This window comes from Aulonocara sp. 'chitande type north' Nkhata Bay, linkage group LG2 (genome assembly GCF_057382095.1).
Source record: "Aulonocara sp. 'chitande type north' Nkhata Bay isolate Kocher_YH1m ecotype deep benthic linkage group LG2, A_spYH_male_GT1.1, whole genome shotgun sequence".
Lineage (NCBI taxonomy): Eukaryota > Metazoa > Chordata > Actinopteri > Cichliformes > Cichlidae > Aulonocara > Aulonocara sp. 'chitande type north' Nkhata Bay.
Genome location: NC_141345.1, coordinates 30,860,212 through 30,872,525, shown reverse-complemented (window position 1 = coordinate 30,872,525; position 12,314 = coordinate 30,860,212). Strand labels below are relative to the sequence as shown.

Sequence of the window (12,314 nt, the reverse complement as noted above, 5' to 3'; positions counted from 1 at the left end):
ATACCCCCCAAAAGTTCAAAGAGGAAGCGCAAGTCTCTCGTGAATATCACCACTCAGCTCTTGTGTTTCTTCGTATTTTTTTCTGACTCGTTTGACCTTTAATCGTAAAAAAGGCCATTTAGGTTTATCAGCTTTCCAAAAATCTATTATTCCGTGTCATTTATGCTTATAAAGGGGTCCTCTGTGTTGTTCAGCAATGTTGCCTTCGTCCAAGAAAACCTGTTCCTTCTGTCTACACTGCTAGACATTTTCTCTTAACATAAAATCTTAGTGGTAAAGCAACAACATTAAGGTCCTGATAAGATGGGTGGATTTCTCATTAGCATGCTCAAAGCTTGTTTGTTTGTGAAGGTCAGTGAGATGTAATCCCTTCAATTCAGTGTTTTCCCACTTGTGCTTTATTTGGTGTCACTATCTTGATCTGTGATCTTCTTCATGGCCTTTTTGAAATCACAAGACTCCACTTTATGGACTGTCTCTGTGGAAAAAGGCCATGTTAGGGGTTTCATTCATGCTAGACAAGCAGATATTTTGTCCTAGAGACATGGCATGCTAACATGTAATAAACAATCTAATTTCCTAGTAGATAGATTTGCTTTGATGCCTGATGGTCTTCCTCCTGTATCTGATTGAATTGAAATTTCAATCATGGTTCAGCACAACAAATCAAACTGTTTTTATAAATCCTCACTTGCAAGTAATGAGTTTGGGTTTACTAGGAACCCAACAAGGAAAAATCATATTGGAGTGAAATAGATGACTCTATCCCAACTTGTTGTTTGGTCTTATCGCATTCTTTTTAACCTCAGGGTCCCAATGCTCTTGTGACGTACACGATCATCAGTGGGGCAGATGACAGCTTCCGTATCGACCCTGAATCCGGAGATCTCATCGCCACCAAGAAACTAGACCGGGAGAGACGTTCAAAATATTCCCTCCTGGTGCGTGCAGACGATGGAAAGCAGTCATCTGACATGACGCTGAACATCACCGTCAAGGACGTGAACGACCACACGCCAAAGTTCTCCCGTGCAACGTACTCATTTGATATCCCTGAAGACATGGTGCCCGGTAAGATGTCTTTAAAGATTCAAGATTGCAAAGGCAGACAAGCAATGTTTGATCTCATTCAAAAGCCCTTCAGACTAGACTTCTCTGTTAAGCTCATCAGTTACAAATTATTGGGGGTAAGTTCTTTGTAGTATTTTTTTTTCCTGTGCATCTTCCTTCAGGGAGAAATCATGAGTTTAATGGGTCAAAGTGACAGTAACTGATATTTGATTTATATGGAAATCTATCAGCAACAAGCAGGATTTACTACAGTACTGACAGTTCTCTGGCCTCGCGTCCTCACTCCTTTCTCCACTTAACTCTCAAGAAAAAGACGCATAACTTTGGTAATCAAAGATTAATGAGGGTGTCATTTAGAAATGTTTCATGTAAAGCTCTAATAAAACACTTAATGATTAGCTGTGTGCTCAGCCTCAGCTGTAAGCTGAAAACATCAGAGACTGCTTTTAGTCCAAAGCAGAACAGGCCAAGACATTAAAAAATCATCAGTTATTTTAGCAACTGGCGCAGCAATAACTGAGTCACTGGTATTAATAAACCTGTCTCTAACCCCCTGCAGTTAGTTTTTTTCGAAAGGGCCATAAAGAACTTCTCGCCTCTGTGTTACAACTCGTGTCTCACAGGCTCCATCGTGGCAGCAATCCTGGCCAGCGACTCTGACTCAGGGGTGAATGGAGAGGTCACCTACTCGCTGGAGGAAGACGACGAGGACGAGACGTTTCTCCTGAACCCCGTGACGGGATTTTTCAACGTGACACGTCTGCTAGACTACGAGACTCAGCAGTACTATATTCTGACAGCGAAGGCTCAGGATGGTGGTGGGCAGGCCAGCACAGTCAGAGTGTACTTCAATGTGTTGGATGTAAATGACAACGCGCCTGTTTTTAACACTACCGCGTACAGCACGTCTGTCTCTGAGATTTTGCCGCCTGGATCCAGTATCATCACCGTGGGAGCCACTGATGCTGATGATGGTATGTATATATAAGAATTTACATAGGATATGGTAATGTGCTAACACCTGACTAGTACTTTTGAGCTCATCCAACAACAGGACCAGCATATCAGTCTGAGCAGGTTCACATGAGCACAAATGTGAATGAGTCTGGAGATGTTATGATGAGCACTGCAGTATGTTGCCAGCGTGACTGGTTTGGTAGTGGGTCAGTGAAGGTGCCCTTCAGACCTCCACATGCTAGCCAACAGTACCCTGACTTTTGTTAGGTAGTAGGACAAAGTCCCAGTGTCAGACATTATACTGGTGCAGTGGGTTCCTCCTGGTGCAGGATAATATCTGGTGGCCAGAGTATCTAGGCAATGGTGAAGGATGATGAAGGCATTGATCCCAGTGACTGGCCCTCACGTTCCCCAGACCTGAATCCAACAAGCACCTGAGGACACATTACTGAGCAACATTATGACAGAACTTGGATGAACCTGCGATTTCAATATTTAACCTTGACTTTGGCTGTGATTTTGAGTCTAGGTCTCAAAGGGTTGATGATTTTTTTCTCCCCTGATTGTTGGTATGTCGTTCAATATTTGGAAAAAAATGATAAGATTTACATCAGTAAAGATTCTTTCGTTTGTCAAATCAAGGTGTGATTTAAGTATTAATTTTACATATACTTGTATATATAGTGGAGTGTATATATAAACACATACGCTGCTCACGTCATTGTGTGTAACCATATTAAATATGACAAAAGGGCAGGGATACCTCAGTAGGTAGAGTGGTGGTCCCCTTCTAAAATAAGCAATGTGGAATTTTCCCATGCTTTGATATATAGTGTTTATAATTATATATATTTTTTTCATTTCTTGTAAGCTTAGTTTCGTATTAAACATCACTTATCAGACAAAATGAGAAATACTAGTGCAGCTGTGGCACTGATTTCACTCTATGCAACAGTTCAGATGACTTAAAACTGATATGCCACTAAATGTTTTGCTACATTTGGAACTATTTGGCACTTGTTGAAGATAAATATGTCTGAAGATGAGCCTTTTTTAACTGTACTTGAAAACACAGTCGTCAAGTTAAGTCCTGGAAGTATTCCGGTGATGTCAGTGTACTCATAAACGCTGCTCAGTGGGCATGTTTAAAGCAGTAATGTACTCTCATCGTATAAATCAAGTGTGAGCTAGCCTTAGTAGATTAATTTAACAGAGGCCTGTCACTTTGTTATGACAGCTGGTTACACAGAAGCTCTCAAGCCTACATTTTATTTTTCGTTTTTATTTTGAGTCGCACATAATTGATTTGATGAAATACAACATCTTCACCATGTGATTAAGCGGCTGGAGTTATTTCTGCGTTTCAGGTGGTGGGTTTCATGTCTGTGAAGAAGCGTGTGGTATTTGAACGGCCACCGCTACTCTCCTCTGCTGTAATTATCGCTTCACCCGGGCCTAATGTGGTTATTGTGACCTACATTCCTGGGAAATATGCTGCCTAGTTCTCAACCAAAGTCTGGCTTCTTTCTCCACTGTCCACATAATCTGACCACGTCGTCCTCTCAGATATATAGCTGCCGCTCTGCACTGTCAAAACAAAACACCGCCATTGTTAGCGCTTCCTAAGCCCTGACCCCTGACCCCCAGACTTTGGCTCTAGACAGCGTAGCCAAAACTCAGATAGACGTAGCACTCAAGCTTTTGATAAGAGATTACTTGTAAACTGTAAATGCACACAAGAGTGTGGGAAGGTGGCGGCGTTTTCCGCATGAATACCCTGTTGAGTTGAATTACAGATGCTCAATTTAAGCTTGTTTTAACCCCCACTTCCAGGGCGGTTGTACAGATTAGGCCAGATTTCAAGGTTGGATAGTTTAGTGCATCCATCCATTCATTCACAGACATTGTAGTTATGTCGCTTAAAATAAATATTTCAGTTCAGAGGGATTTTCCAAAACTATCAGTTGAGGAAGTGGTTACAGTGGTATTTCTTTCTGATAGCAATCTGTCATTTTACATGAATAGATTGTCTACTCGGATGATAAGAGTAGCACAGAGCTGTTGCACATGCACAATTTGTGGAAATGGAAGTTGATAATGTATATAAGTGCCTAATTCAAAAACATGGAGAATATCTAACAGTTATATCTAGAACAATGGATGTCAGTCAGAGTTATCAGTATTTGACCTCCACCATGCTGTCCTTTCTGTTCAAGGCCACATCAAATAATTTCATTTAAACTCAATTTAAAAAATCAGAGTGTAAAATGAGGTCTTTTAATTTGAAAGAAGTAACTGCATGGAAGATGATATTTAGGTATTTTCAGTTATCATATTGGTTTGGTGCAGAAAATCTAACAGATTAATCTAACTTTCACCTTCCTGATATTGTTTTTATCTTCTAAAGACCTGCATCTTGCCATGTTTTTCAGGCCAGAATGCACAGCTCCTCTACAAAATCGCATCTGGGGATCCCCAGGGCCACTTTGTCATCACCAAAGATGGGGTCCTCCAAACTAAGAAGTCTTTGGACAGGGAAACCCAGTCTTTCTATAACCTGGTAGTCACAGTAAATGACCTAGCCCCACCTCCCATTACCCGCTTCACCAGCACTGCCCAAGTGTCGATCATTCTTCTGGATGTCAATGACTGCCCACCGACCTTCACTTCTCAGAAGATGACTTACATCCAGGAGAACACTCCAGTGGACACAGTCGTGTTCACGACCCAAGCCACAGATGCTGACAGTGGGCCCAACAGCTACGTGGAGTACTCCCTCAGAGGCCCGTTCGGTAACAAGTTCAGCATTGGTACAATAGACGGAGATGTCCGGTTGATTGGGGAACTTGATAGAGAGGAGCTTTCCAACTACACGCTCACAGTCGTAGCTACAGATAAGGGCGAACCGCCTCTCTCTTCGACAATGGATGTGACTATGGTGGTTTTGGACGTCAACGACAATACCCCGAGCTTCTCGCAGAATATCTATGACATCGAGATCGAGGAGAACATCTTGACGGGGACCGATGTCATCCAGGTGTTTGCTAGCGATGCTGACGAAGGCACCAATGGGCAGATCCGTTTCTCTATCTCTGGGGGAAACACCAACTCTGATTTCCGGATCGATTCTGTCACGGGGGTGATCTCAGTGGCCAAACAGCTGGACCGAGAGGCGCGTTCATCCTATTCATTGGTGGTCCAAGCTGCAGACCGTAGCAGCAGCCCCAGGGTGGACCGAGCAACAGTCAACATTGTTTTACTGGATGTTAATGACTGCTCACCTGTTTTTGAGCTCTCTCCTTACACTGTCAATGTTCAAGAGAACCTTGAGAACCTACCGAAAAACATTCTGCAGGTTAGTTTTTGGGCTTTATTTATTTTCATATGCCAAGACATTAAGTGAAATTCACAGAAAGGTCTTCCAGGGTGAAAAAAGGTTCTAACAAGCTTAATGCCTCAACCAAATTCGTAGTAGTTAAACTAACTTAATAAGTGCAGGTGTGTGAGTGCTATTAGGGCACTAAACCACTAAGTTTGGTGATCTTATTTTGCTAAATGCTGCAGCAAATACTTGGGTGAAATGATAAAGAAATGATATACAACTATCATTTGTTCTGCTCAATTAGGGCTTTATAGGATTTCAGCGAAATATGAAACTCAGCTAAATTGCATGACGAGACGATTAACATTCTAACCACCCTGATGACTAAATGAGCCATACATAAAAAATGGACTGGAAACGCAGATTTCCGGTGACAGAGTAAATTGCACTTTCACTCGTGTACCCAGTGAGGAAATGAGGATACAGTTATGGGCCCAGGCGCAGTGGGTTTACCCACAAAATGTAGCTATACCTAACTGATACATGCACAGGAAAGCCCACAATGCATCTGGGCACACCAGTGAGTAGTTGCAGCAAAGTACGATTGGCAAATAGTTTTATACTTTAGAAACCATTAAATAGATGTCTGTCTGCAATTCCCACAGCAGCCCACAGTGTGTGACTCTGGTTTTCTTCTTGGTGGATTCCCTTTGAAAGTCTGATTCGACAAAGTGAATAAGTAATGATCTTCCTTCCCTCAGCAATTACCTTCATGGTGCTGCTGAACACCGTGAAGGTAATTAAGCCTCAACTGTGAGATTCAGTGAGGTCCGTGGTTATGCTGGGTTACTTGCAGACAGGGTTAAATTGATGCAGCTTTGTAAATCAAGCTCCCTGGGATTAGAAAAAAAGGAAAATTGAAGTTTGTTAACAGCTTATTTTTGATTTTAAGAATATAAGATCTTTTAAACCATGTAAAACGGTCTATTTGCTCAACACACTGAAATGTCAAGATTATTTATACAGACCAAGAAACTTTTATCTGTGCGTACACACAAAACCTGTACCTGAACCTAATTTTACAGAACTTACAGAAATAGATAACTTTTACCATTATCCTGTACAAGACATATAGGTTGAGAGGAATTATTCATCACTAACCTCATTCAGTTAATTTAGCTGCATATAAATCTCAGTCAACATGTTTTATTGCTTTTCGTTCATAAGAAGAAGGTGTTGTATCTTCTTTTAAAAGGGACACTGTTTTACTTTAAGTATTTATATTTTACAGTTGTATTTTTCTTTCATTTGCATTCTGATAATGTGCCCAAAGCCTGGAATAAGAAGTTATTTAATAGATTTAATTATGTGGTTAAAATGAACTCGTCTCATAAAGCTGCAAAATTGAAAAGTTAACACATAATAAAACACATACTAAACACATAATGAAAAATTAACAATAATTACAATCTTTTCTTACATAAAAGAAGAAATATCAAATTAAAATAAAAATGTTACAAAATAAAAAAGTGTGTTTACTGAAGTAAAAGAGTATTATTAGTAAAGTTTAGTTCAAAATACTGACTAATGAGGCTCTCTGTGTGTTGTATCATTACTAATAGAGTAAGTTTAATGATCCAAATGCAATTACAGACTTATTTTAAATTCATTGACTGCCATATACTGACTAATCTGTTAGCATATGGCTCATCTTTTTCCCCTTCTGCACCTCACGTTTACATATCTTATATAAATCCTACATTTAAGATGTTTCAGCCTGCCCACAGACCACTGTCTCTGCAAGCTACTTCACAACCCACCCTATCAATTTCATGTCTGTTTTGTCTCAGTTCTTACTTAGTTCAATTTTATCTAATGTTCTCATGATAGTAGTAACAGCAAATCAAATCTAAAAAACAAATGTAGTAAAAAGCATCATGCGATTTCTCACCGTAATTGGAATTATGGCTGGAATTTGTATAAAAAACGAACACAAACTTAAATTACTTTAGAATGATCCATTTTGTACTTTTCACCTTTTGCTTTTTGTATTTTTTTTTACATTTTTTCTGTTTGTTGTAAATAAATATATTTTTTCATGATTTCCAGGTTATTGCTAGAGACGATGACCAAGGTGCAAATGGTCAGCTAAGCTACATGCTCAGCGGCGGGAACGATGAAGGCGCGTTCACCCTGTCCTCCAGCGGTCAGCTGAGCCTGACCGAGACGCTTGACCGGGAAGTGCAAGAGAAATACATCCTTCTGATCACAGCCACCGACTCAGGTATGACTGCATTAAAGGTTTCGAGCCGCGAAGGCAGCCGATAGCATCTTGAAATGTTTGGCGCTTTTTAAGCAAAAGATTATTTTATGCAGGCTCAGCCGCCTTATGTTTCAGTATTCCAGAATCAATTGTTTACATCTGAACTCATTCCACGTGTAACGTGTTCAAGTTATCATCCATGATCTGGTTTATCTAGTGAGCTCTAAGTATTGCATATGTCCCTATATGGACATTGTTGAATTTAAGCAAAGCACAGGCAATATTTTGTAATCAGCCTGCAAAACACAGCTGAAAAAGAATATTGTCATGAAGTAACAGCAATGTCAACAAACAGCATTTTGATTTCATAGTCTGCTCCGAGGTCTTTTTGTGTGGCACAATAACCCAAACAATCTGGAGTTTTTAGCTTGCAAACTAGTGGGTGTTTTTTTTTTTTTTTTTTTGACCTAATCCACAGAAGTCTTTTCAGCGGGTTCAATTGAATAGCATCCTCTGTTTATTTGGATACTGCGGTAGAGCTTGTTATAGCCAGATAAAAGGTTAACTTGTTATTGCATAGAGGCCAGTTAATGTGCAGTTAAAGCAGTACATGCATATCCCCGTTGCAGCCAAATCACATGGTATCCCAGTTAAATATATGTTTCCCTGAGCTCCTCTGGTGCGGCCGTCATGGTCTCAGGGTGGTTCCGTTTCATTCCTGGATTGACCATGTGACCGTTCATAATGCTGTGTATTTTTGACTTTATGCAGAGACTTTGGTGAGAATTGGCTCGGTGTTGCCTGGAGTATCTTGTTTTGAAAAACACTTAAGCAGTATATTCATTACCTCATCATTTAATCATTGGAATATTAGAATATTTATTATAAAATTGTCTATAAATCAAGTAAAATCAAGTCCCTGCTCAAACATCTTTTTTTTTTGTTTTTGTTTTTTTTTGTTTTGTCAAAGTAAGCTGTTGTGAGATCTGTGCCACATGGAAAAAGTTGCTTAACAAAGTGAACATGCTAATTAAGATTTGATCTCATTTGTACCCTTCACGCTGCGTCCATATTTAAAACCCTGACAACAATTCCAAAATATTTTGACAGGACATCTCAGTACAATGCCAAGGCAGAAAGAGGGATTTGGGGTAGAATATCTAAATATCAAAAACACCATAATCATAGTACAGTCCAAATTACCCAGCAGCATTTTCTCACATTTTTGAGGCCTCAGTCAGTGGAGGGAAATGTTTCTCCCAGGCGCTATCTGTCAGGAAATGTTTGAAGGTGGATGGGGCAGACATGTCTCCAAGTCTGCCGTCTAACGTGACCCATTTGCAACCGCACGCATTCATCTTTACATGTTAAAGCCCGCTTTTGTCTGTCGTAACATAAAGAACATAGAGAAAAATAAATCCAGAGGATTTCTTATGCAAAGGCGTCCTATTCTTTCAGAAAACGTCTCGATTGTCTGCTTGCTGAAAAACTGGTGTCGTGGTTGTTATGTAAAATCCAAGGGAAAATCTCCCTGCAGCCATTGTGCCCTAAAAACTTGATTATGACTAAGAGAAACTGCTACATCCCAAACTTCTTCTTTCTTTCTAACTCAGCTTTTTTCTTTATACATTCTATAAATAGATCCTAGTCTTTTTCTACACTGATATCTAGAGCTGTGTCCCTGTGCATTTTTGATTTAGTGGTCCCTTGTCATGTGAACTCATTAAGAGAACTCCTGTATTCTCCCTCTGTTGTGCTAACGGCGAAATCTGTCATGAAATGGTTGGAAACAAAGGCGCCCACTGGGTGCTTCTCATAATGTGTTCTGGCTCGTGAGAAGAACACAATTTGGTAAACTTCTGCAATTATTTGAAAGTCTGTGCTCAGCCCCCACAACTTGTGGCATCCATACAAGCTGCGTAAAGGTGTTTTACAAGGCATCATGTAGAGAGGAAATCTGACACAGAATATTTCTTCTCCTTTTTTTAAGTCTCCCTTCCTTGTTTATGGGAATTTGTTTTGTTTCTGCATTTTTGAGTTTACTAGTTGTGCAGATACATGAAGATATTTGGGGTTTGGAGTACGCAGACCCGGACTGTTGTTTTTACTCAGCCAACATCTGGGATCAGCTGCAGGCAAGTCAGATTTTCAAGCCACTGCTTAGTAATGTACAAGTTTTGCCTGCTCGGAAGAATGCACAACAGTGAGATCTCCCACAGAGTCGCAAATGCTTTTGCAAAACAATGTTGCTGTTATGGCTTTAAGTAGGCATCTGTGGTTGTGGAGAACATATTTTCATGCACACGGCAGTTTGTCGGGTTTGAGGTGATCTGATCAGCTTTAAAGTTAACCCTAATGCTTTTGATTAATATAATCTATTTTCTTATATTGTTTTTCCTGAATCCATGAATTTTTGAGACAGTAATATAGCCAAAAGCTTCTTTTTTCATACAGGAGTTTCTTGCTGTCTGCCTTGCTTTGTTAATCTCTTGGATCTTTTTAAAAGTAGGTATTCCCACTTGAACTTCCTCTTTTTCAATGTTTTTGGAAACCCTTTCAACTAATAAAAGTTATAAAAACTGACCTAATTTGATTTACATTAGCGATTAACTGATTTGTTGCGTGCTTATGCTTGTGTCTGCAGATTAGTAGACACGCAATGATTATTTGTTCATACATATGTTTTTTTGTGCATTTGTGTGTTGCCTTCGAGTTTGTGCAAGTCTGCGTGTGGTGGTGAGAGCATCCTCGGGGCGCATTGACATGCAGAGCGTTTGACCACATTTATTAAAGAGAAGGCACAGTAAATCCCTTGGCCCATGCCTATTATGGCGGATACGAGCGCATAGAAATCCCATGTCTTTCACATCCCTCCAGCACATCTCTCCATAGTGCCGCGCTGTTTGTATATGGTCTTTTGGCTGGTGGGTGAGGGGAGAGTTTTGGGGGGCTAAACGACCGCTTAGCAGATAAAGAATTTTAATGACCATGCCTATTTAAAAGCAGAATCCTTTATGCTCTTAAATGGCTCCCATGAATCTGGCGTGTAAACCCTTCCGTATTCTTGAGTTTTCTTTCCCCTGGACTTGTTTGGTTGAATAATGATCTGTCAATCTCCAGCCTGTCGTCAGGTTTTGAGCAAAAAACAACAGAGAAAATTTAATGCCAGCATATATCCATCAGTCTTTGTCATATTAGGCAAACATGGACGGAGCAAACAAAGTCCTGCGCGTACGCTGATAACGTGGCGTTAAAACGTGGCCGAGACATCGCTAGATCACTGTCCAACACTTGCCATAAAAAATCTTTAATAGGGTCCATTTCTGATGGTTTCACCCAGTCTGCAGTCTAGTGGCAACAAAGGACTTGGCCAAATAAAATATCAGGTTCCTCAAATGAACTTTAACAGAGCAGTAACATTCTGGATCAGCTCTTAAAAAACTCTGCAGTAACAATGTGGTCTTGCAGAGTTTTTTCCTATCGCCTGTTTTCTCTTTTCCACTCTCTGGTACACACTAACATTTGCAGGATCTGAATGTTTGTGTAAATAGCTTTGGTAAGTTGTGGAGGAGGGAGAAGGCGTGTATTAAAAAGGTGGTGTGGGCTGAATGATTGGTGCTTCGGCCTGGCAAGATCCACTTTTTAATGATGTTTATTCACCGAGGAGCCTGGCTACCACATCACTTTCTCACAAAAATAAACCCATCAGAACTACATGTGGCCATTGCTAACGCACTTTTTTTTTGCTTACTGAAAATCTGTGTAATATGTATGTGAATATAAGTGCATGCTTTCGCTCTTAAACACTTTTCCAAAGTCATATTTCAGCTTTATGTGGCCCATGTATGAACATTATAGAGTTGTGTTATGAGCAAGTTATTCTGGCAGTATAAGTTTTCCACCTCTCACACTATGTTATGATCTGCTGGTATTGCTGTGTCACCATAAAATGGAAAGCAGTCACTGAATGGTGCACAGACCCAGTGCTAGATTGGGATTTCCAAATATTCTTCAACACAGCAAATAAAAGCACCACAGTAATAAAAACACAAAAGGCAAATCACTTCATTAAATTTCACCACGGGCCCTAAACTATGAAAAAAAGCTCCGCTCTGTGTCTGTCGATAGGGTTTTTTTTTTTTTTTTTGCATGCTTGCAAACCGCCAACCCGTATCTGTAACATATGTGGAAGAAATTATGCAAAAGCATTCAGACGCAGCACTCCATAAATAACCAGGGAGCTGTATAAGATTCTAGGTTTAATTTGATGGATGCCACTGACATTGCCATATTATTAGGAATATTCTAGCTCCCTTTATGCTGGGTAGCAGCTTTGAGTGTTCTGCTGAGATATCCCTTTCACTCTGTTGCTTGTTAACTGTGAGAAAACCTCTGTTTACTCTGTTATGTTTGGCAAACTGTGCAGTGGGACAGCTTGCACCCTGCTCTCGGCTCCACGAGGTCTTTCATGGGTGCCGGACAGGGTTGCATTAAAAGAAGCTTTGTCGCAAAGCAACAGGTTCTCAGAGGCAGAAAAATGTCAATTTTGGCTTGTTGGCAGCCAATTCTCACCCCCCCTGAGTAATGATGTGTTTTATTTACGCTGTCCCTTAAGAGCACAATCTAGCCGCAGTCCATAAACCGTAATTAACCGTTTAGCCTTAAGCTTCAGGCTACAGATGGGCTGTCTCATAAATTTAC

General features: G+C 40.3%; 1 protein-coding gene across 1 annotated transcript in view; it reads left to right on the top strand.

Annotated features, from left to right (window-relative positions):
- Positions 1-12,314, top strand: part of fat4 (FAT atypical cadherin 4) — a 103,863-nt gene that overhangs the window by 59,497 nt on the left and 32,052 nt on the right. Inside the window, exons 3-6 of the mRNA XM_086258932.1 lie at positions 810-1,071; positions 1,695-2,045; positions 4,461-5,383; positions 7,460-7,634. Coding sequence (XP_086115058.1) covers positions 810-1,071; positions 1,695-2,045; positions 4,461-5,383; positions 7,460-7,634 — 1,711 coding nt within the window. The remainder of the gene's footprint in view (positions 1-809; positions 1,072-1,694; positions 2,046-4,460; positions 5,384-7,459; positions 7,635-12,314) is intronic.